The sequence below is a fragment of the Mastacembelus armatus genome, chromosome 15 (assembly GCF_900324485.2).
Source record: "Mastacembelus armatus chromosome 15, fMasArm1.2, whole genome shotgun sequence".
NCBI lineage: Eukaryota > Metazoa > Chordata > Actinopteri > Synbranchiformes > Mastacembelidae > Mastacembelus > Mastacembelus armatus.
In genome coordinates, this window is record NC_046647.1 from 19,128,766 (window position 1) to 19,154,683 (window position 25,918).

General features: G+C 38.3%; 1 protein-coding gene across 2 annotated transcripts; it reads right to left on the bottom strand.

Annotated features, from left to right (window-relative positions):
• Window positions 1-2,465: 2,465 nt before the first annotated feature.
• On the bottom strand, window positions 2,466-25,801 carry pank1a (pantothenate kinase 1a). Of its 2 annotated transcripts, none has more exons than XM_026309562.1 (8): window positions 25,027-25,801; window positions 13,617-13,763; window positions 13,112-13,317; window positions 12,049-12,302; window positions 10,234-10,410; window positions 9,480-9,603; window positions 7,885-8,010; window positions 2,466-7,751 (listed from the first exon to the last, which is right to left on the bottom strand). In XM_026309562.1, the coding sequence occupies exons 1-8, from the start codon at window positions 25,313-25,315 to the stop codon at window positions 7,692-7,694; spliced, it is 1,383 nt and encodes a 460-aa protein (XP_026165347.1). In that variant the 5' UTR covers window positions 25,316-25,801; the 3' UTR covers window positions 2,466-7,691. The 2 variants fall into 2 exon arrangements, with proteins under 2 accessions (XP_026165347.1, XP_026165348.1); XM_026309563.1 differs by lacking the exon at window positions 25,027-25,801 and adding an exon at window positions 24,310-24,505.
• Between the last annotated feature and the right edge of the window lie 117 nt (window positions 25,802-25,918).

A 25,918-nucleotide genomic window follows, 5' to 3' on the forward strand; every position in this document is an offset into this window, starting at 1 on the left:
TGCAGACTGATTTCAGTATCCTCTCCCTCTGACACAACGGATGCTGGAGATGGAAAGTCCTCTCCTCAGTGTTGTTCTTTCTTTTCTGAATATGCAGTATGTTTGACAACTGCCAAACCTCAAAGCAAAGCAGGTCAATGAACTCAAACCAACTTTGGTAGGAGTACTGAATGTCTTTACTTAGCAAAAAAAAAAGTACAAAGTTAGAAATCACCTGTTTGTGAGGATTTTAGCCTAGTTTTTCCATGCATGTTGACTTTTTATATGGTTTAAAAAGGCTCAAACAATATGCTCATATCAGAGATAAGCTGGAAGGGTCAGCTACAGGTTCCCTGGAGTTAGTAGTGGTGCAGTGTATCTGCGGATGAATCCTGGTTCTTTGCACCCAGTGCTAATCTTGACCCTCCTGGCTCATCTCTTTACTGTGTCTCAAATGCTTGTTGGCAGCAATGAAGCAGTGTGGGTTTTGAAAAATTCTAGCAGCAGCTGTGCAGTGTTTTTCATTTGGTCTGATTTCGGTCCTTTAGGACAAATTTGTTGGAAGCATAAATGAGAGTAAACATGAAAAACAGATATATCTGTCTGAGAGATACTGCTCTCATGCACATGTCCAAAGGTTTCTGTGCTGCTTCTTTTGCTTTGTCATCGGTTGCACTTAAAGCTTATCTTGACAAACCAACAGGCTGTGAAGTTTCGATGTATGTGTATGCACAGATGGTTATTTTAAAAACAGGCATTCATTCACAACGGGTTATATACTGGGTAAGTTTCAAATTTAAAAAAGTACTATATATATATATATATATATATATATATATATATATATATATATATATATATATATATATATATATATAGTACTAGTAGTAGTATATAGTATACTATATACATATATACATGTTATTAAACATAGAACAGTAAGTAACAAGGAGGGATTTTATCCACAGAAAATAAAATGTTGAAAGACAATAGAACCAGAATGTAGACAGACATAACTAGACATCGGCTAAAAATAGCACAATCAGTGCAACTTAAACACGATAAAAACGCAAAAGGGATAAATGTTGACTTACATAAATCTGCAGGTGGTCTTTGCTTCTGCGTGTGACTGCTTCATGGTTCAAGTATATAACAGAAATACAAACAAGCGATCAAAAAAAATTCACATTTAAAGAAAGTTTTAATGCTGGTGCCTCAGTCGCTGCAAACACCCTGAATACGCTCTGCAGCAACTGAGGCTGCAAACTGCGGACATGAGGGGTGGGAGGAGGAGGTGTAGAAGTCCCTAAATATTCCCACAGAAACGTCAAGCTTGTCCTAATATTGTACTTTGTTTTTTTTATTGCTGTATTTTATAACGATCCCATTATGTTGGGTTATAAAGAGCCAAATGAGTGAATTATGATAATTTTGAATATTTTTATTTTTGTATACTCTTGCCTATGATATTCCTATTTCTTTTTGTAGAACTTATTTACTTGGAAATATACCGGAGAGACAGCTTTTTAAGCTTTATATTACTTTTTAAGTTTTATATTACTTTTCATTGAATCACCGCTTGGAATGGAAATGGAAAAACACATTATTTTACCACAATGTAGTCTTTATCGTCTAGTGGCCCATTTCATTTTTCAGCTCTGTATTTCTTTAGAGGTAATGTTACACCACAAATCATTCAGAGACCTAGCTAACATAAAGCTAGCTAGCTCGAGCTAACTTAGCTACCTTGCTAAAGCTAACTTAAAAATAGCTGCCTATGCTAAAGCTAGCATAAAGGTAGCAACCTAGCTCAGGTTAACAGTTACCTAGCTAAAGCCAGTTGTCTAAGCTAAAGCCAGTGTAAAAGTGTAGCTTAAGCTAATTTTAAAGTCATTATCTAGCTCAAGATAACATAGAAGTATGTTAGTTACACAGCCGAACCTAACTTAGTTATCTAGCTAAAGCCAACTTTAAAGTAGCTATGTAGCCCCAGCTAACATAGTAGTTGTCTAACCGAAGCTAACTTAGCTACCTAGTTAAAGCTAATTTTAAAGTAGCTATCTAGCTCAAGCTAACATAAAAGTAGTTACCTAGCTGCACCTAACTTAGCTATCTACCTGAAGCTATTACACCTGGCCAATTTGGACCAAACTCATTACTACAGCTTTGCTTTAAACACACATAAACCTATAATAATCTTTTTTCCCCTTCTTCCATAAGATTCTCCACCAACTTAAAAATTTCATCTACCAATGAATTTTTTAAGGAAATGAATAAGCAATAAGCCTCTGCTGTGTTTGAATCATCAGTGATGAGACAATTTTATGTCTCTCCCTATGAACAGGTGAGTAAAAACACCCAGAATACGCATCTCATCCAGTTTTAGTTTAATTCCTTTTTAGAAAAAAACATTTCTTCACTTGATTACATACAGATTGCAGGGAGACTTTATCACCTTTTTGTTTTATCTTTGTAACCCTTTCTTCTTTTTTTTTCAAACCAGATTTAAAAGCAGCAGTAGAACTGACACCAACAACCAGCACAGGGCTTCCCAAAACTTTCACACCCTGATACAGATCACACAGGTGCCCAGGTAGACATCTGGCGCTGAAATCCAGCAGACAGAAAACAGGCATTTGGACTGTGTTGAGCTACAGCATCTAAATGGGTTAAACACTTCAACGTGCAGGAAATATTGAATGGAATAGTTTTAATGATATGAAATTGAGAAATGAAATAACTTTAGACAATCAGAAAAAGAAATCTCTTAATCTCTCTTATAAGTGATAATACTTATCGCAGATTTAGTAAAGTTGTTGGCAAAAGTGATTATGCTGCAGAGAAAATGAGTTTGTCCTGATGCATCTTCTGTCTGCAGGATTGTAAAGTAAACGCCAAGTCGTGTTTGGGATACTTCACCCTGAACAGTTGAAACAACTTAATCAACAGACAGATTGCTGGTGTAGAATATATCATATTAATATTATTTACAAAATCTCTATACAATAAAATACACAAGGGTGAAAATGCCAGTCAAGCAGTCCAGAAGACAGTTCAAAGGCTGGATGTGTTCACACAACAGGATGTTTGACCAGATTAAGAACCAATGAGGAGATTGTGAAAACTTCAGCAAAAAGGGGTGAAGAACGTTAGGTAAGTAAAAGGTCACAACAAACATTATGTCACAGTGACTAATATGCAACATAGAGTTTGACAGCAACAAGGTGTTTACAGTTACCGTCTACCCTGAAGTAATACTGCTGAGGAACTCTAGCCTCATTGTGGTGCATAATTTGGTCTAAGTCAACCTGTTGTTAGCATCCACATTAAATAGTTATCAACTACAGTAAGTCAGCAGGACACAGAAACGTCAGGAGGAGAAACGCTCTCCGTCATGGTTCAAGCAGGATTTCTCAAAGGGGAAAATCAACAGTTGCATATATACGTTTTAAAGAACATTTACAAACAAGTCAACTCTTGGAGATTTAGGGAAGAGATACACTTCTGAAAGGGCCAAAAATATTGATGGATGAGTTACTGCATAGCCTCTTGGTTAGATTCTTACCATGAATGACATAACATTTGCTGTTCAATGGATGCTTTAATTCAAAGCTTCTTACAGTACTGAGAAATATATACTGATCTGAGGGCAAATGGTCCCAGTGGGAAATAAACCCCAGACAAATGTTTTAGTCAGGTTCAAAGCGCAAACTCTAAAATCACAACTAAGATCGTTATCAAAGCAAACACCCACATTGTTGACTTCTGATAACATAAAAATTGCTTCTTACAAATTTACTTAATTAGTTCCTTCATTGTTTATCTGTAGTATAGTTACAAAAATGACTGAAACACTTTAAAAAAGTTTACAGATAGGTCAACTGCACTCCACTGAAATGAGATATCGCTTTAAATGATGTGTTTCATGTCTGTTGTTGCAAAGAACATAAACCTTTATAAAGTTTAAATTCCAGCAAGTGTCATTAATTTGGTTTTGGAGTAAAAAACTGAAGGTGCAGCATTACATTAGTACAAGAGTTACTGTAGGCCCAGAAATACACATATTTGATGTGTCACATGATTTTTATGACAGTCTAACACTGGTTTGGAACAGCTGCAGATTAAGTATGAATGTTGAATGTTATAACATCATACGGGTATACTTTAATACTAACTTTAATACAACTTTTCATAAACACGTGTCATCTTTATTCTGCAGAGACCATGTATCATCCAATGTATGTTTTGACTTATCTATTTCCAATAAAGAACACACAGACACCATGGCTGAGAAATGATAAGCAGCAGATTGGACTTCCATAAAAAATGCTCCATCTGCTTTGATGTTTGCCTATTTTAAGATAAAATGGACTGCAGGATAGTGATGATATGTGTTTAAAAAAGGTACAACCTGCAGTGAGAATAATCAATAATGCAAGTGCTGCAAATCAGAAAGCATGTGTGGCAATTTCCAGCCTGACAGAGCATGATAGCGGAGATCTAATGTCTAAGAACAATCATACTGGTTCTTTTGTGCCAACCAAGAACAATGAAACCAAAAACAGAAAATCACAACACTATTTTCAAATCAGGTGGAAAAAAAGTCATTAATTCACATTATTACTGGCCATAAAAGCAGGATAAAAACTAAACATGCCTTTTAAAAAAATGTTCCCAAAACAAACTCTTGTCCAAAAACATAATGAAAATTCTGAAAATGAAAAATTCCACTTTCCGTGATTAATGATCTGCTATAATGCTCAAAACCTCTGCAGGGGTAGTGGAGGCTAATGTTTTTGTAATAAGACAAATTTGGGACTAAGAGGTGAGTTGTAAAAGCTGAACACTGTGAGCATGTAATAACTGCATTGAATCTTCTGTTTCAGTAAAATGGTAGAAAAAAAAACAAAGAAACAAGAATGCAAGAGCTAAACCTGAACATAAAAACATTTCTGCATGCACACATTACAAAAACAGTGAGGTGAAGTTCAGCAGGTAAGAAATGAAGTGAAATCACACAGGAACCTGAAGCACACAAACATGGTGTAACCAGGCTAAAACACAGTCAAGGCAACCGTTCAGGGGTTTCGGATTAAAGGACGGGGTGTCACAAGGGAATAACACCAGCCTGATTTTAAAGCTAAGTGGCACCTGACAAGCCAAGGCCACTATTATCATCCAAACATGTGTTGGAACAAGGCAAACAGCAACAACAAAAAAACACTACAGTTCTACTCTGGACACTTGCATAAGTGTTAGCATTTGAATTATTTAAGTCAATAGGTATTCAATCAAGACTGTTACACGTAGTATATCCACAGTAGATTAAGAAAAACTATTTTATGGGTTTAGTATGTATGAACTACAGAGAATCTGATCTGTAAAAATGTGATTATTCAGAGAAGGAATCTCACATATGTTGATTCTATTCAATGTATAATTTTCAAACAGTTATTTCAAATTATGCATATTTAATTTCACAGCAAAACACTATAAATGTTAGTGTATTTTGAATTATTGTGGATAAAAACACCAGCTTGTAAAAATAACTTTCTAAAAACTAGCCTATAATCCAACTGCCCTATGTATCTTTGTACAAATGAACTAAAAACAAAAGACAACTGCATAGCAGCAAACATGTTATTAGTTGGGGTCAAAGTGTAGTCCATGTGTACATTATGAGATAACCACAATCAGTCGATTTTAAGTTGAGAATACTTGCATACCATTCAACTAGCTGATTAGGATGTTATCCTTGTTGTTATCCTGTGAGTGACAATAATAAATCACTATGACTTCCCCAGCACTGAACTAACACTTATGTGTCAGGCTCAGAAACACAGAAAACAGACTGACCCAATAGTGTTGGTAGTAATGATTTGGAGGTATTTAACCATTACTCACATAAAGTACAAAAAGTGAGAGATGGAAGTGAATGACACATACAGTGATTCCAGAAAGGGAAAGAGCACAGTTCCTCTGCTGAAGAGTAAAGGCATACAGACAGTGGTAATAAATATATAAAGAAATGGACAGTGCAAATTGCACTATCCAGCTTCAGAGTTTGGCTGCTTTGACAATAAACAGATGAAAGGGTGTAGAATCCAGGTAGGGGAGTGTGCATTACCATGACGTTACAGGATCCTACACACTACCAATATTTACCTGAAATAGCTATAATAATAATTCCATAATTTATTGACAGTGACTACAAAGTTCACTGATGAAGCCTCTTTAGAGCTGTTACTGTCATGCATATAGCAAACCTTGCCTAGCGGATACGGGTTGTGGGTAATTTACAATTCCAACTTAACCAAATTATTGCAGCTCAAGTTTAGATCCCTTTAAAAAGAACTTCACTCAAAACAAAATTATAGGCAACTAAGGAAAGAAAGAGGGCTTTCCATGTTCCAATTGCAGTTCTTGGCTTCAGTAAATTTAAAAGATCCACACTAACATTTTCAAGTGTTCAATAAATACGCATTTAAAAATGTGCTAGTGTGGATATGAACAAACAGGTTGTTTAGTGCACATGCTGCTAGTAGATCAGGGTACTAGACCTTTTATATGCAAGAATGAGGACTCTGGCCCTCATTTGGCTCAGGAATCCTAGAGACTGACAGGAAACAACAAAAACATCCACAGTATGTCCCAAATCACATGACTCAAACTGGGTCCAGAAGACAGTTGTGGTAATACTAGTCAACCATGCACACACAGCTGTAGCACTATCTGTTGGAAGACACTCTCTTGGTCCCATTGTCTAACACTAAGCGCAACAGATTCGGTACGGTATAAATGCATGGCAATGTGGTGTTGTTAACATGGGTTACGTATAGGCATACGGACACACAAAAAGGAAAGGCCATGTGCAGTGGAGCAACAGAAAAGAAGTCATGCTTCCCATGAGCTGAAGGAGGCAGGTGTTTTATGAATCTCGACAGGGTTTGGCTTCAGTGCACTCCTCAGAGGACTGTAGCACAGTGGGCAACTTTTTGTGCAACAAACAGGTAACAACAAAATGCTTCCCAACCCTTAGCTACTGCCACAACTGCTGACCAGTTTGCAGCTGGGTGACCAATAGCTGTCGTCTTGATGGTGTAAACAGCATCACTAACTATCTGCACTGACAGAGGAAGGCAGAAGGCATTGGAGGTCAAATGATTTCTCTGTGGTCATAGAAAAGAAATTGCCTCAAGTCCCTAAAAATGTTTACTGACGGTAGAGTAATGTTATTTCTGTGCAGACATCTCAAATGTTGCACAAATAGGCACCCGGGGAACGACAGCCTCTAGGATGTAATGCTACAGTAGCTATTCACACAAAAAAAGACAAACAAAAAAACTAAATATTCTGTCTCTGTGCTTCCTGACTCAGGGCTGATGACAGGAATTGACAGCTGATTACAGGAAACCATAAATTAAAGATCACAATATAAAACCTCTATGATAGGGGGACTCTGTGTGGGAAATATGGGAAATGGATGTAAGAGGTTATCATTATTTACAAGAGTTAATTAAATTATTAAAATGGCTTTTGTCAGTTTCTGTTTCTCTCTTAGTGTTCCTTAAGCGGCCTCTGTCAACGGGACCTTTCAGCAGCGTCAAAGGTTGATGACGTCATAGCATCAAAAATTGATGACATCACAGCTTTTTTGGGGTGGGGGTGTCGTTGTCTTGTCAAGGGTTGATGATGCCATCACATAGTTTACTTCACAGGTCCTCAGTTGTCTTGAGCAGCTCCATCAGGGCCCCAACAGCTCCAAAATAACCCTGGAGCAAAAAGACAAGCGCATGATTATACTCATAATACACATGTCATGGCATTTAACTGAAGTGGCACGTTATTTATGACAAAGTGTGATTCAGTTAAATGTTGGTTAAAATTAAGTTCTCAAGTTCTCACCTCGTGTTCAAGGAAAAGGGCTCTGAGTTGCCCTTTAGACCAGAAGTCCATGGCGTAGGCTAGCAGTTTTGTAGACACTGTGTTGATACGAAGGAAGTTCCCAACAAACACCACCCGCTCGATTTTCTGATGCAGAGATAGAAAAAAGAGAAATCAATAGAGTAATTATGTCAACATCATCATCCTTATTCGAAAGGAAAAAAAAGGGTTAAGATCCTGATAATCACCTTCATTGTAAATTTTTCTCTCCCTTTATTTCCTGTTATATCTCTACTATCACCTCTAATTAAAGCATAAATTGGCCAACGTGAATCCCATTCTCTTCATTAATCTTTTAAATAAATAAAAAAAAAATAATAAAGAGCAGGCAAAATGCTACACCTCTTCCAAACCACATGGGGGTGCTAGAGAGCTGACAAACTGGTTCCCAGGAAATCTTTTGCCCTGTGTAACAGCTGACTCAAACAAACCAGCTAACAAACAAATTATGATTAAGTCTGGTATTACACAAGAAACTGAAATGCTTTAAACTGCAGTAAACCCAAAGCAAACACTGCTACATGATCCTAAAACTTGGAATGATCCTAAAAATGTTTTAGTAAAACAAATACGTCAAATCCTGCTGCCTGCCTGCAAATGGTGAGAAACACAATGCATGAGAAACACAATGTTACAGTGCAAGCTTTACATTCACAAAATAATATTTCTATTTCACCTCTAGTTTTACATCAGCTGTGAGAAAAATATTATAGTGAAATAAAATGTCTGCTGTTTGGTAAATGACTGTTTGACTGGAGGAAGTTGAAACAGTGACAGTAAAGAGAGATCGAAGGTACATGCTGTAAACTGCATTGTGTAATTTTTATATCATAATTTTGACTGTAAACTCAGTTGGTGTATGTGTGTGTAAAGGTCAGTACACTGATGTGCCTATAATGGGCAAACACATCTCTGATCATCCACACCTGATAGGATGGGGGCTCCCTGTCCACAGCAAAAATACTAACACTGTATTTTGAAGTTGTTAAAAGGTCAGATTTGGCTCAGTTTCTTCATCACAGACCAGGTGTGTTGGGTTACTGGGTTTTAATGTCTGCATTTTAACCCCAAACTCATTTAAGCACAAGTGCTTTCTTATATTAACATTTTAGATCACTAAAATCAAAACTGGACAGGTTGGTTAATTCCATCAGCCCTTTGATTGGTGGACATGTGTGTATGTCTGCTGCAGCTCTGTGTGCAGTGATAGCCCTGTACAATGCTGCTTGATTGCCATGCCACAAGGCAACACTGTAAAGAAGCTCACAGCACACAGAAAGACTCTGGACGCTCCAGGAAATAAGAAGTTTAAATATGGTTAATGCTAAAAAAAACACACATCCAGTTTTAGCAGTCACTCCCTTTTTCATTAATGTTCTACTTTATTTTAGTCAAACTACGTTTGGTTGTTCCGTGTTTTCTGGACACACGATATTTCTATGGTCCCAGTGAGCACCCACAATGCCAAAATTACCTTCTATCTCACTGCTAATTATATGAAAATTACTGCAACTCAGATATGTCATGGACAATAGTGACTCTGTGTGTGCACGTACCTCATTCACAGCACACATTCGTGCAATGGATCCTATGTTGTTAGTGATTGTGACCAACGTGGCTCTGGCCAGATCTTCCTTACTAATGCTGTCTCGCTTTTCTTTGCTCATCATGTGACCAAAACTGATAAACAAACACAACATGTAAACAAATCATTTTACATATCAACACACACAAAACAAACACAACATGTAAACAAATTTTATTTTGTGTGGCACATACTGTTGTCATGTCTACTTTTCTATTTGATGAACTCTTAAATGTAATACAAGTTTCCCAAAATGTCATGACACTCTTCAGTAAACAAGTGCTGTTTGTGTGTATGTGTGACATTTTACCCAGGGCTCACAGGGCAAAGCCACAGTTTAATGTGCTAAAGCAGATTAGCACACAAAGGTCTGAGTATGACAGTGAGTTCGTAATTAGGTGCCATACTTTGCTACTCATTTATTTCATGCACCATTGCCAGGTATGTGGGTTATGACTTTTTACCTTTGTGGAGCAAAACATTCAAACTAAATATGAAATGACCCTGGGCCTAAACAAAAACAAAATCCTGTTTAGTCTTTATGGGGGATTCATGTTCTCACCATCTAATCAATGTTAAAATGCTTTACACCTGTTCATCAAATTCTAAACTGACCCACTTCAAATAATTAGTTTAATTAATAATTCATTTTATCATTTAGAAGGTCAAGTGTTTGTCTGAAGTCAACTGTGGCAATGTTGTGGACAAACCCTTGTCAACCTCACCTGGATGCCACAGCAGAGCCCTGCAGGCCAAACCGCTCATAATCTCCTCCATAGATGTCTTTCACCAGTTTGTCCACATTGGTAGAGTCACCCTTGCTGGCCATTTCCAAAGCTTCCTCAAACGTCTCACAGCCCGTAAGCAGACAGCAGAGGCCCAGGAATGTACCACCTCCCAGACTGAAAGTGAAAGAGAATGAAATAAGGTAAAACAGGGTTGGAGAGGGTGTGACAGATTTAGAGGAATAAGGAGAGAAGGAGGACAGAGATGAGGATGGGGAAGGTCTTGATTTAGCTTTATCTTCTTCAGCATCTGCAGCTGCTAGCAGCCCCTAGTTAGGAGCAAACAGCGCATGGTGAAAGCTGGACAGAGTAAATGAATTTCACAGAGCAGCGATAAAATACAATGTGTAATGAAAGTTCTACAACCTTTCAACTCAGATGAATGTTCGTGGTCTAAGACTGATGGTTTCTATTACTGTCAGTGTCACATTTGTCTGTCAACTGGTCTCTAAATCACAATTAAAATGTTATTAGCATGATTAGAAAGGGTTAGATTCTTGACTTAAGTTAAATCTCGTTATACCAACTTGTTGAAATGAAATATAAACAGCACAATTTTCATTAAAAGATATTGTCAGACACTTCAAAATGATTAAATATGGGATTCAAAGGTATTCCGATAATATCTTATCAATAAAACACTATCAAGCCCCTTCTAACACCTTTTGCTTCAGTCATTCACATCATCATTGAAGAGGCACAATAATTCTGTTTAGGAAATAAATAAGCTGACCTTTAACCTCTGAGTGAGCTTTAATTCCCAGTATCTGCAGCTTTATAAGCAACCAACATATGGGCTTTAAATGTAAACTGTCAAGTAAATAAACTGGAAAATAAACATGGGGGTGGATGTGGGAAAAGAAACAGATCAAATTCAACACGAGAAGTGGGAGCTTAATGATTTAGTAAAATAAGACAAATAGATGAGAGATATTTACACAAAGTGAGTCAAACTTTAAAAGAAAACTAACAACTTACAGCACAAAGCACACATTTAAGACGACACACCCAACCCCCACCTCATTGTTTACACCCACAACATTGAAAAATGTTTCTGTTCCTGGAAATAGAAGCTTCACACACACACACACACACACACACTCTGACTGAACTGTGGTTAATTGGACTAGTTTAATAAGTGAAGTGTTCATGTTCATGTTCAAAAACAAAATCTTCTACACCATAATAACCAAGATACAGATAAGGTGATAACACATAAAAAACAACTGGAACTCACACGACAGGTTCTAGTTTAGCTAGCGGCCACATCTACTGAAAAGTATTCAACTAACTTTTAGCATTTATGTATTCATGCAAACCAATGTCAGTTCAAATATATGAGTTAGGGCTTAAGATCGATTTTCATGTAACAAAGGTCTTATGTTTCTGAGGTTCTTGTGTTTTAGGTTCATGAGAAGTGAAAATGTCTCTCTTTTTACCTGGCTCTGTTTCAGTTCTTTGTGTAATTAACTTTTTTTTCTGTTCATCTTAATCAACCAGGTTTTTACAAATAACAGAATATGGGCTTTTGTAAAACTGTAATTCTATTAGTTCTTTACAGGGTAATTATCTGTTTAAATGGATCAAACCATATGTACATATTTCTGTTGTGCTTGTGCGTGTTTATTGAGAAACTGTAATGCAAAAAAAATGTAAGAACAATCTTGGGAATTTTAGGAATGAATATGGATCAGTCAAACAAAAAGAAATCGCAACTCATGGATTTGTTTTTAATACACATAACTAGATACTGACCTGGTCCCAGTCACCCGTTTATAGTTGTTTTCAGAGTACACAGCTAAGATGGAGACCCCGGAGCCGATGTTGACCAGCAGCATAGGGAAGAGGTTGTCCAGACTGCAGGGCTTTTTCACGCAGCTCTGGGTGTCTGATGGGTTCTGGAAATAGTAGCACTCTGGGTGTCCGTTGAAGCCCACCCTGTCGACAAACAGCAGGCCCCGGATCAGGCAGTCCAGCTCATCCAGCTTCAGCAGCTCCAGGTCAGCCATCTGCAGCACAAATGGAGGAAACACAACTAACAAATGAAATGAAATGAGATAATGAGAGGACACAGTTTTAGTTGCTGAACACTATCAAAGTAAATATCATTACATCCTTTTTTTACTAAGATATTTTTTAAAGTACTTTAAGACCCAAATGTACACAAGTTCTTGTTTCACCTCAGTTCATGCTGCAGTGCCCAGAGAGTTCATTGATCCCACTGCACTGCAGAGAGGGTCAACGAACTGAGGTAACCAGGCAGTGAGACAGGCAGAGATCAAATGCAAAAAAAGGTAGATTCAATCTACTGCAAAACATCAAAGCAGGCAGAAATTTCTGCTCAAACTGGTTTATAACCAGTAAGAAATGCAATTTGGGTGTATTGTAAATGTATCCAGGAAGACTTGGCCTAGTTAGCAGTAACTACTGTTGCAACATTCATTCATATCATTATTTTCTCCTTTAATTAATGGGCCAATAGAAATCAGTATAGGCTTCAGCAGATCCCTGTGACCCTGGTTAAGGAATAAGCGGGTATAGAAAATGGATGGATGGATGGATGGATGGGTAGAAATCAGTGCCTGTTAAGTGATCAATCTGTCTATTTTGTCCAACCAACTGTCCAAACCTGAAAGATATTGAATTTAGTGTAACACCAAGAAAATCAAAGAATTATCTTGTTTAAGAAGATGGAGCTGACAAATGTTTGGCATGCTTACTTTAAAAAGACTTTACATCAAAGATCAACCAATTGCTGCAAATGTTGACATTTTAGACGCGACAATAATCAAGATATTTTTCATGGCCTTTAACTTACTGTTCGAAAGTCGTTCTCAAACTTGTACGCCCCACCTCCTGTGGCGCAGAGTGTCGTGTGCAGGCTGGAGAAGTTCTTGTCACGCCCCATTTGAATAAACCGTGGCATGGCCTGTGTTGGGAAGCGGATAAAATGCAGGTTCCCCGTCCTGCCACACATGGTGAGGTTCCTCAGCTCCAGGTGGACGTCACGGACGCCCGTTTTACCTTAAAGTTGGAGAAATGATTTTTACAATAGGGGATTCTGCTCCAAAGCAGTTCTTGTTTTAGGAGCTACAAACACATACTACTAAAAACTGTGCTGACAGTTCATCTAAACAAAATTAGAGCAATCTTATGCAATACATTAGTCACACACACACACACTGTAAAATATAACCTGGTATTTTTTTGTAAAGCGCCTTTAACTTTATTTTTACTATCTGAGGTACACAAGTTAAGAAATGGGAATGTCTGAGTAAGACCACTGTGTGTGTGTGTGTGTGTGTGTGTGTGTGTAGACATACCATAGGCCACATTTGAGGTGAGGTAGCGGCGAATGGACTTGAGGTTTTCCACTTCTTCCTGTTCTTCCTCTGCAGTAATATCAACTGGCTCAAAGTACACCAGCTTAACCAAGGTGCCACCGATATCCATACCAAACCAGGGGAAAGCTAGGGAGGAAAAGGAGAAATAATGCCAATAATGAACATTTAAACCTCATAACTTAGGTACGTTTTCAAACTTTTTTACTTTAGTCAAGGCAGAAATTCATTTACAGATTAAATGACTGGCTAAAACCGAGAGTGTACATTAGTTTACCAGTTTCTAATTGTACTGTGTGATGTAGCTGCTCTACTCTAGCTCTAAAGAGGTACCTTACCATTATGGTGTGGCTGGGAAAACTACCTAGTTTACAAAAAGATAAAAGCAAAAATGAATGACAAGAGATTAACCTACGTAAAAAACAGATATACTTTTAGGCTTTTATATATTACAAGCTATGTACTGCTCTTATTTTTTAAATGAATTGATGTCAGGAGTCATTGATGTCACAAATCAGGAAAACATCAATAATGATTATGATTTGCGAGGCCTTGAAATGTCTAGTCCACAATCAAAAGAACTTTCAAATGATTTAAAACTATATAAAATTTTAAATCAGAAAAGCTGTAATCAGCAGATGAATGGAAGTTTAAATGATTCATTTAACATTAGAACTGTTAAAGATCCATTTTTTAATCTATAGATGAACTGATTAATCATGGGATATCACCCAGTGACCCAACCAGGATTAAACAGGTCTGAAAATAAAACTGATGTAATGATAATGATCTAGTCTCTAAAAAAAGACATGTATGACAGGCATGTATATATGTAATAGTACACTGCATCTGCATATCTTTTAGTTTTAGGCTGTCAAGTTATTTAAATAAAAAAAACAAAAAGATTTTAAAGGCTGTTTGCTGATGTTCAATAGAGAAACAAATGAGAAAAGTATCTGCAGAATACATGAAAATAAAAATAGCTGGTCTGCACTAACTGTGACAGCTACTCAGTGTCCTGTGACATTTGTGTGATACAAACAGGTTCAACCGGGCTGACATGGGTTGAACAGGTATTTAGTGAGTTTGTGTCCTACATGTCTCAGCTGTTTGAAAGCAGCATGTCTGGAAACACTGCGGCACAGAGGGGTTTGGAGCACTCTGATTGGGGTAGTTTGTAAAGTAGGACATTGGGTTTGGCACAAAACCAGCTAGAAGAAAAACATAAACAGCAAGAAAAAAAAAGACACATAACCGCAGCTCAACAAGAGCCACCGTCGCCATGGAAACAGACAACCCTCCTCTCCATCACCTCCTCTTCTCTCCGTCTCTCGCTCACAATTCACCCTCCGGATTTCTCCCTCAGCCTATATTGCATAGAACGTCTTTGTCTTCCTGCCCTCATTGCCCCTTTCACTACATATTCTCTGTTTTTCTCTTTCCTTTTGTTCCTTCCTCATACTCTCCAATGTCTGTTCCCAAGTTGTATTTGTTTCTCGTCCCTCTATCAGTTTAATTTGTTTCCAGTAGCTTTACCAGCATAGAAGAGAGGGAACTGCTACTGCAAGATGTTTTAATGCACCATAAATAAACTATATTAAATGTAGACTTTACTTAAATAAAAGATTAGTTTAGTAAATTGCAAGACAAAATAATAAATATTCCCCATGATTGCAATGTGATTTACTTCTGCTACATCACTGTCAAATGATTATCTTTAGGTTCTTCATTATTGCTCAAGACAAAAACACAAAAACATCCATCCATCCATCCATCATCTATGACGCTTATCCACTTGAGGGTGCGCTGTCGACCTGGATGAAAAGCAGATACACCCTGGACTGATCGCCAGCCGATCACAGGGCTGACACACCTACAGGCACTTAAGAGTCACCAATCGACCAAACTAGTGCGTGTTTGGACTGTGGGACGACACTAAAGTACCCCGAGAAAAATCGACACAGACACAGAGAGTACACTGAAACTCCACAAAGAAAGGCTCCAGGCTGACTGGGGTTCAAACCCCAAAACAGATACAGCTGTAATCTTAATATTACTTTCAACAATACACAATGCTCCCTGTAAACTAGTTAATGTAATTTGGTTTGCTTGAAAAGTTATCACGTAGTGTAACATTGGGGTCACTTTGGTTCATTTGTGAGTTAGCAAAGTGCATCCAAAATGGCTGTAAAATGTTTAAAAATATACAAATTATATATATTACATGTAAAACTGAATTTAACAATAAAATTCGAGAAAATAGAACAAACTACAAAAAAAAAATACACTCTTCAAATCTATTTACTTTTGGCAGAAGAGTGTTTTATATTGTGAGAGCTGTGCACGTGCTGCTATTCTTAGAGGCCACCTGATGGATCTGAAGATCAACAAATAGCAAAGTGGATGATGCACACGTTTGAACACAAGGTCTTGTTTATTTACAACAGTCATGGTGACACAGTGCAGGCATGTAGGCCAGGTTAAAGAAGGCCTCTCTCTCAGCCCTGTTTTAGTCTTTCAAACATGAATGTTTTATTTTGTTGTATCTGTTGCACAGTGCAGAAGCGAGAAAGGAAAGATAAGGAAGGCTGAGCAGAGTGTCTATAGACAGGAACAATGAAATCCCTGTTGTTTAATACAACACATGTTCACATGAGCAAGGTTGTTGTTGTGGAAAGCAGCAGCATTCAACAAAAGAATGCATTGAATCTGAATCTTCAGCAATGAGGGAAAGTGCAGAGCTGATTCTCATAGTAATTCAATAAATCTGGTGAAAAATGAACAGTGTGTGGGAACATTGTAGAAAAAGACATGTTGAACAAGCTCAGGGAAGTTTCTTTACTCAAGCTACATCTGCAGGTGAGTTACAGCACTGACTTAATCTACTTGATTATTATTATACGATTATATTATATGACTTGATTACTTATTATTATAAGTATTTACATGTGACATACTGCTTACCCAAAAGTCAAACTAAAAAAATATTCAATTTACTGTGACATAACACAGAAAATAGATGACCTTTGTGTTGATTGACTGCCCTCTGAGATGTGTGGAGATTTATTTTAATTTTAATAGACCTGTTTAAACACAGATAGATGAGAAAACCACTGCTGTGGGTCCTTAAGGTCTACTTTATTATTGACCAATCCTGGTCCTGTTTGGGCCTTCACAAAAGACAGAGCAGAACAGTCCACTTTCAGCCTGAGAGCCTGTGAGTTCATGTAAACATGTATTTCATGCTTTTCTTAACTTCTCAAAGGTGTTAGTAGTGCATGTGTTTGCATGTGTCTCTCTAAATCAGTGGTCTTCAACCCTGCTCAGCAGTGGGTAGGGTAGGGATATCTGGAAAACAAGCAGGACAGTAGCTCTCAAGGGCCAGGGTTGGAGACTACTGCTCTAAATAATAACAAATGAGATAGCATTTAAAATCTGTTGTTTTACAATAACTACAACTGACAGCGGTGCCATATATAAGAATAGCAAACAAATTCTGGTGCTGGGCTGAACTAAAACAAAACAGCCTGTGTTTATTGTGAATCACTACATGAAATGACACTATGACAGCATCTTGGCTGATAAAATACTGACCCTAGACAACCACACTCTCTGTTAAAAATCATGTAACATCAACTGTGCTGTTCTTTTTGTCAGTGGTTAATTTAAGGCAAAACTGGCAGCATCAGAAAGTAAATATAAAGCATTACCCGTCAGAAACAGCTCGGTTTTTGTTGGGATTGCGTCAGTTATAGTAATAAGTGAAACCAACTATGTAACGGCGAGCCCCTGTAACCTGCTCATATTCCCTCTACACCTGCTGCACTTCTACAGCAGCTGGTGTTCGGTAACCTTCAGCAGGAGTCACCCATCACCTCCTTTTTTGTTTGGATGACTTTTTGTTAAGTTCCCTTTCACCTACTATCCTCTGTAAACCTGGACTGAGAAGCATGGATAAAATTCATTTTTAAATGGGTCAATTACAGTTTTGCATTAGTTTGCTACCAAGTTAACTTGACACAGATTTGTTGTAATGCAGCCCCACAAAAAAAAACTTTACAGAAAAAGATATTTTTTTCTTCTTCCCAGGGGTTGTGGGGAGTTTTTTTTTCCTTTATTTGACACAGGACAGTGTAGCGTGTTTCAGACATATAACCTAAGTCTGCTGGCTATCAAGACAGTATGATTGCAATATATGTCACTGACAGTACAGGGGGTTATGTATGACAACAGTGTACCTCTCCCAGAGGGAGAGCAGACTGCTGATCCTGCTGTTGGATCAAATTCCAGCTATTTTTGTGAAATTATTTCACTAGTTTCGTAATCTAAAAAAAAAAAAAGTCCCTCTTTGCAGTTGGACATGCTGCTTCTTGTCTGTGATTAGGTTGCAGCTTTCACAGTACGTTCCCCTGAGAAATGTATCAGTCCATCACTACTCAAATGATCTTTCAGTTGTTTATGGTTTACCCTAAGGCAGACTACTGTCTGTAAAACATGCTGAAGAGCTTCCTGAGGCAATCAGTTCATTGTGTTGAGCTGAAGTTGCCCTTCCGTGTGGGATCCTAATCATGTGTGAGAGTTTGATCCTCAGTCTGTCTGTTTCTCCACCCCAGAAGCTTATTGTCTTGTTCAGCTTGAACATTACCTTATATAAATAAGAGTGTTTGCATTTTCATATAATAAAGAAGTGTAAACTCCACGCACTGCACTGTTTTTTCTGTACTCCACTCTCCCTATAGGAATATGCTGTAGTGTCAATCTTTAAATATTGTGCAATGTTTGTGCACAACTGAAATTACAAGTGCTCTTTATGCCATGGCTAAAGCATGTGGAACGTTGTTCATTTTGAAGTGGGGGACAAAGACTGAGTTTCCAGCCATCCATTTTCTATACCTACTTATTCCTTAACCAGGGTCACAGGGATCTGCTGGAGCCTATCCCAGCTCTCTTTCAGTGGAAGGCAGGGGTACACCCTGGACAGGTCACCAGTCAAGACTGAGTTTGAGTTTCATTTTTCATTTAAAGAGGAGGACCAAAGAGGAGGTTCTTGGATGTAGTGAAGGAGGACATGAGGATAGTTGGTTGTGGGTGAGGAGGATACAGAGGATAGGGATGAATGCAGGCAGATGATTCGCTGTGGCGACCCCTGAAGGGAGCAGCCGAAAGGAAAAGAAGATGTTTCAACCTGTTTGTATAACCTGCACAGCTGAGTCCTATTGAATGACAATTACTTAACCAATCTAATGTGTGAACAACAGCTGTCTTTTGAATGCAATTTGTCAGGCTCTTGCATTACTCGGCTTGACATTTATTGATTGCATTTCTCCATGATCATTCTCTTGTGGAGTGGAAAAACAAACTTCATCATTTCACTGTTACTGATATTAGATGTCATGGACATTCACTGAAGGCTGTGACTAAATTTATATATACATCTTCTACAAAAAAAAAAAAAAAAAACTGGGTACCATAAATGAAGTGAAAATGATCAATTTCACAAACATTTCACATTTTTCTATTTGTGTTGTAAAGTTCTCACATAAGTCCATTTTCCAGTATTTCTACTTAAAAAGCAAACACATATCACACTCAGAGCATCCGGTCAAAGGTTAGTGTGACAAAAAGCAGGGCTGACAGGTTAAAGAGTGATTTATGTACATGTAGGTGAAAGGTCTTTGCCTAACACACCTTACACCACATGCCCACATGGCAGATACACTGTGGGTACAATGTGACTTGAACTGTAAAGTTTGGAGGGCCTCATAAAGATTGTTATTTTGCACCATGCATAGTGTTTAACTTTCCAACTCGGCCTTGACAGCAACCACTTCGATTAAGTTTCCTGTTGTTTCTCAGGTTCCAGAGTGAGGTTTGGCGTGCGTGCGTGTGTCTGTGGGTATCTGTGTGTGCATACAGAGCATAGGACCAGAATGGCACTTGAGTAACATGCTTGTTTGACCAAACAGAAGATAGGCGAGAGGGCAGCTGGAATAATGTGCGTTTACAGTAAATAATGAATAAAGACTCATTACTCAACATAACATCACAGAAATATCTGTTACTGTCTTCATGGTTACAACTACTGCTGCTCTCACAGTACAACCGCAGTCAGCCTCTCCACTACTACTGGTTTTATTACTACATCTCTTAGAATTTGCGATGCTACAGTTGACCACTTACAATTTACCAACTAGTCATCTGACAGAAAATGAACTGGCATCTGCTCCCTTTGATCATGTAAGTGATTTAGCATATGAAATGACAACAATTCATTGTTCCAGGCCCCATGGTGACTCTAAACTAAATTAGGCCTGCAACTAATTCTTACTTATATCCTCAATTAATTTGCTCACTATCAATCGATAGTTCATTTGTAAAATAGTAAAAATTGTCATCACAACTCCCTAAGCCAAACGTGATGACACCAAATTGTTTTTCAGTGGTACAAAATCAAATATATTCAACTTACAGTTATGTTAATTACTAACTTACTACTAACACCGACATTGCAGTTACCACCACTAATACAACAGCATTTACCTGTTGCAATATTAAAGACTTGATGTGAAACTCAGTTACCAAATCCACACCCGCAGGTTATTCACTGAGCTTTAAAGAATAAGATTTTTATCTTTTGCGAAACAAAGAAAACACTTGACTGCTTTCAGGTTTACTTCATCTGGTAAAATAACACATCAGAATGAAGAGAAAGGACATGAGGACAGGTATAGGATTGTGCACAGGTTCAGATAAAAGGGGGGGTTTCGGCGGGTTTTCGGGTGTGTATCAGATCGAACAAATCCCCTAATCTTGATTGACATGACCTCTGACAACAAACTCCCTCTCCCTAGGTTCCTGACTAAAACCTATTAGTAAACCTTGTGTACTATCCATCTGGAAGACAATAGCAGAACAATGACTCAACCTGTACAGACATTTATGAAAAGCCTGTATCTTTAGTTATTCTATTACTAAATGGACACACATTTAAACAAGCTGTGAATATTGTCTCAAACCAGCTGTAAAGTGGGTGCACCACAGCTCTTAATGAAATAAAAAAAGAGCACCATCTTATTTAATCAAGAGGGTATCAAATTGTAAATCTAATCAGAAATGGTAGATTTTTTTACACCATAGACCTCAATTTGATTTACCAGATACTGATACAATCCTGTATCAGCAGCCAAAGGCTAGTCTCAACATTTGTTTCACTATGAAGTGTCTTCCTATAGGGATTCCAAGTTCTTTTTCCATAACTTTGTCATTAAAACACCCTGTTATCTGTGACAAAATGTGAAATTCTTTGTAACTCAGTCAATAAATGAATCAAACAATACTGACTGAGACAACATTTCTAAAAGAACTGAGTCCAAACACTGAAGTCTGTAGATCAACCTATTTCAAATTGAACATATTAGTGCTATTTAGACTGGCTGCAGCCCACAACTGCGTAAAACTTCTACTGGTGCTTGTACACAGCATGCCATATACTTCTTGCTTACATATGCTTACACATGCTTCTTTTCTATCTATGAGGCAGATGACAATTCCACATAAAGATGTTGTTGGGGTGTGATAAAATCTGAATTGTACTCCTGTTTTCTGTATGTTTTGTTGGGAGCAGCTCTGTTGCAAAACCCTCTAAACACTGTATACTGGCAATAATACAGTCTACTATTGGAGCTTTTCTGCACTGCTCAGCTCTACACAACTCAACTCGGTTTTTTGGGTATGTTACATTAGGGGACAGTACCTGGTAGTAGGTACTTTTTTAGTACCTGCTCAGCTGGCAGTTTCGTATGACGTGCTATGACGACCCACCCACGTTGAGGTGGTACTCAATTGTAATGGAAAATGAGCAAAACGAGTCGAGTAAAGTAGAGCTGAGTAGTGCTAAAACTGTGTAATGGAAAAGAGACATAATTTTGCTGATTTTAGTTTTAAGATACCTCACAGTAGATATGACTGGCTGACAAGCTTATCTTGATTGCCCACCCACCTATTCTGCTTACTGCTCTCCACATCATAAGACAAACAGCTCCAAGGATGTCCACAAACCAATGTCAGGCAACCTAAGTCATAATACAAAAGCTTATATACATGTGCACGTTAATAATTTACAATGAGCTAAGCACGAACTTCATTCACTGCAAAACTTCTACACATGCTCTGTGTTGAATATTGTATATTTTTTGTTAATGAAAAAGCCTTCCAGTGTATATAAGGACCACTGCAGACAGTGTTACACTAAAGTAACCTAAATCCTAAACCACTAAACCCTGAGAGGTGAAAAATCACATCCCACAACATGCACAACATTCCAGGGTCAATAGTCGCTGGAGAAAAGCTTAGAGGGTTATCCGGATTTATCAGGACGGCTGGCTTCCATCCAAGGATAACTCAGCCATAAAGCAGAGGAGCGCTGACCGGACATTCCAGATTTTACTGATGAGATGTCACCTTAATTATGTAATTGTGACCAATTCAGGTATAGGCTCTGATAGCACAATGATGTTCGCACTCCTATAGTAATTTGTCCATCCACAATCACACTACTAGAGACCATACTATGCAAGATGAGAAGAATGTCAGTTACATGCACAGTGGAGTTTCCCCCATGATGATATTCTTGTGTTTTGACTTTTATCAATTTAGTTCAACTTACAAATTAGACATCTCACTGACAGATACAGAATTTAGAGAACATACTACAGCGGTGACTCTTAATATCTACAGTGGTGTCTAATAAACTGTCAATATGTCTTAGCCACCAATAAAGCTCATTTTTGCTTGTTGCAATTCTTTTTATCTTACTTTTGTATATTCTCTCATTTGAAAGAATAATGCACTGATAGCTAAACCAGACAGGTAACCGATGTTTAAGTTAATAAATGCATCTCCCATGTTCTTTAATAAGCTAAAGCCACATTAACACCAACATTTGCTCTGCATGAAAAAAGCAGCCCCTCTAATTTATTCGTTCGAATGGGGAAAGTGCATTGACATCCCAGGGGCCAATTAAGGGAGAGTCATTGAAAACTACACTGTCCCATATGGCAAAAATACAAATGCAGTTTGACATTGTCAGGTAAAGCTCTGCTGGTCAAGCCTGTATTCCTGCTGGATCACTTTGCTATGTGAATACTGCAAAAGATAATATGATATCCTATCTTATTCAAGCATATTCAGAAAGCATTTGGTGACAGTGAAGAGGAAAAACTCCCTTCAACGGAAGAAATCTCCAGCACAACCGGGCTCAGTTGGAGCGGCCATCCAGAGTTGCAAAATCCTGTCTGAAAATTACAAATTAGGACATCGATTGCCTCATCAGTATATGAAACTGCAAACACTCTCCTGCACTGTTTAAAGCAGGGCTTTTTCAGTGTAAATCTAGCCTGACTTCTAGGGATACAAAAACAGAAATGGTACTGTCTCAATTTGCAGTAAAGGTTTGAACTATGTTCATCCCATTGTGTTAACTTGGTTTCTTTGTATTTTTCTAAATGAAATACTAAGTTTTCAAAAAAAACAAAACAAAAGAAAAACAAAAAACAAACAGCATTTCAACATCAACTATCACTACAAGATCATAGTGAGACAATAAAAGATAATGTTGAATTTCTGATTAATATGCATGACAATTTCCTTAAAAGCAGAAAAGCTTATATTCCCATCTTCTCTTTAACACAATTAGAGATAGACAGATAGTACAGAATGCTGACTGACTAACTAAAGCCCCTAGACTTTTTACAGATGGCCACTCTGCAAACAACTGCAAAATGTGAACAGGTTTTACAATGACAGCCACAGTCAACTTCAACAAGCCCTGGGGATGTGGCTGAAAAGCCCTGAAAAGGAGCTGTTAATGCTAACCTGCTATTCCCTGCCATGGACAATTGTCAGCTGTCTGCAAACACATGACAGCTGATAAAGCACATCCTGAGAAGGTCAAGTCTGTTATGTTTATACATTTAAGAGTATACTCTGTGTCCTTTAATCTTGTTCCAAATTAGCCCCATCCTGCATTAACATGTACTGCGATCACAGAAGTAAACACTGCTTTAAAGTTAAACAGTTTGAAAAAACCATGGTCAATTAAAAACGCTCACCTTTGTTCCGAAGATATTGCTACAAACCATAAACACTACTGTAACCACCTGGGTGATAAAATATTTAGTTAACTTAATGACAATAAAGATATTAACTTGTTTCCCCAAGTTTCTGCATCAAAACAAAGATGGCTACCTGGATAGGAATCAGAGAGAAACAAGTTAAAACCTTTTTTTCATGTTTCATGCACTGGACTTTTATTTACACACACACACATATATATATATATATATATATATATATATATATATATATGTAACAGATGGTTCGATAAATCATTGTCATTGTCTCAGAATAACATCAAGTTACTCTATCAGTCTTTGCAGCTAAACAAGTGGTTTCCTTCGTGACCCTAATGTTTGGAAATGAGGACCAGAAAGTAGATTTCAAATGTGCAACATTCTCATTAAGAATGACGGAAGCATAAATATATATAAATCATAGTAAAATGATGAGGTGGCTTTTATAACAATACACACCAAATTATAAATTAGACTTCACTTAAGTAAGAAAATATAAAGAAATTTAAAGATTATTAAATTCTTTCTATGTTTAATATACTTACCAGGTTTCTTTTCACTTATAAGCTTCATAGTGAGGCAGAATATCGGCTCACTGGTTTATATACAAAAAAATAATACTAAACAAGCTTTTTGGAAAAATCTTAGAAGACGTAAGTCAGTGTTATTTAAAGAGACTTGATAACAGCGAAGAAAACGAGACTTTTCTACATTCTTCACTAAAACTACCCAGTTTTCTAGGATGATCTTAACTCGCATCTTCGGAAATAGTCGGTAAATAAGGGGCGTGGCCCCGGCACAATCGCTCTGCCTTCTGAAGACAAGAGGCAACTTTTGATTGGCTGAGACAAGGCAAACCCACTTATCAGGAGCTTTTTCACCACCGGGAACTGACCAATCACAGTGCACCAAATGCAACCGATGGTTCATAAAAACAAAAGAGGTCTCCCTGGCGACCGCAGGCTCGTCGATCCAACGAGAAAATCGAGGTTAAAATAATCTTAAATGATCAAAAACAATGGCACTGGCACAACCGGGATATGGTTCAAAACATAAAGTACACATGAAATTAAATTAGCAGTTAACAGAGGAGAATATACGGTGGATGTCAGAGGCTGCCGCTGTCATTACAACACGACGTGGTTGCGTAAACCGCGGCTGACCGGTGTTGCACAGCAGAGGGTTGCCATCACCCGGTTTCACGTAAAACAACACACCCCCGGAAAAACACACTCTTTTCCCCCAAGCCGGTTGACACTTACGGGGTCTGTTCCGTCTCACGGACTCCGTCCTCCTCCGTAGCCTGCACCTCTTCGCCGGAGACCCGTTGCACTCTGCATCGTCCCCACGGTGCAGGTGATGCACGCTCTCAAACGTGCTGCTGCAGTTGGGTCCGGTGCTCGAGCTGAAAGCGTTACTGCTGCAGCCGTTGGCGGCCACGACGACGTGGCCGTGGCCGTGAAATACCCTCTGGCTCTGCCCGTTGTTGACATGAAAGGGTCCCGGTACCGGCGCTCCTTTCTTGTCCACCATTGACTTGGCTTTATCCATGACAGCAGCTAGCCCAGTTAGCTTAGCATCTGCAGGAAACAAATCGCAAACGCCTGTCGGCTAGCAATGACAACCTTAGCTTAGCTGGCTAATGCTAGCCGTTTCAAGCTAGTGAGACAGTCGAACGATCAACTAACGTTAGACCGTACTCTCTCCCCTAATATAAGGTGGTTTTACTATAAAATACCACACTAAAATCTAGCGTACATTCTTGCTTTAATGTTATGTAAAATTAACATGAGAGTAGCGCTAAAATACAGTGTCTCCTTTGAGGTCACTCGCGGTCATTTCTCTACATTGAGATCCTGGCAGGCGCAGAAACAGCAGCCTGTCTGTGTTGGTGGACTCCTACGTCACACCAGCTCCTCCAGCCAAGGCCTGAACCCGTTCACCTCATCCGACCGGTTTTCTCTCCTCTCCGCTGTAAAATGACTGTAATTCTACACTTCAATACAACGAAGTGCAAGAATGGACTCGTCCTGTGTCGCAGTGTAACCATGCATGCACCGCGGCTGCTCCCCGTTGGAATAGTGAGCAAAGTCTACCATATGCATGCACAGCACCAGTCCCTGCAGCTGTGGGGTTTTTTTTTGTAAGGGACAC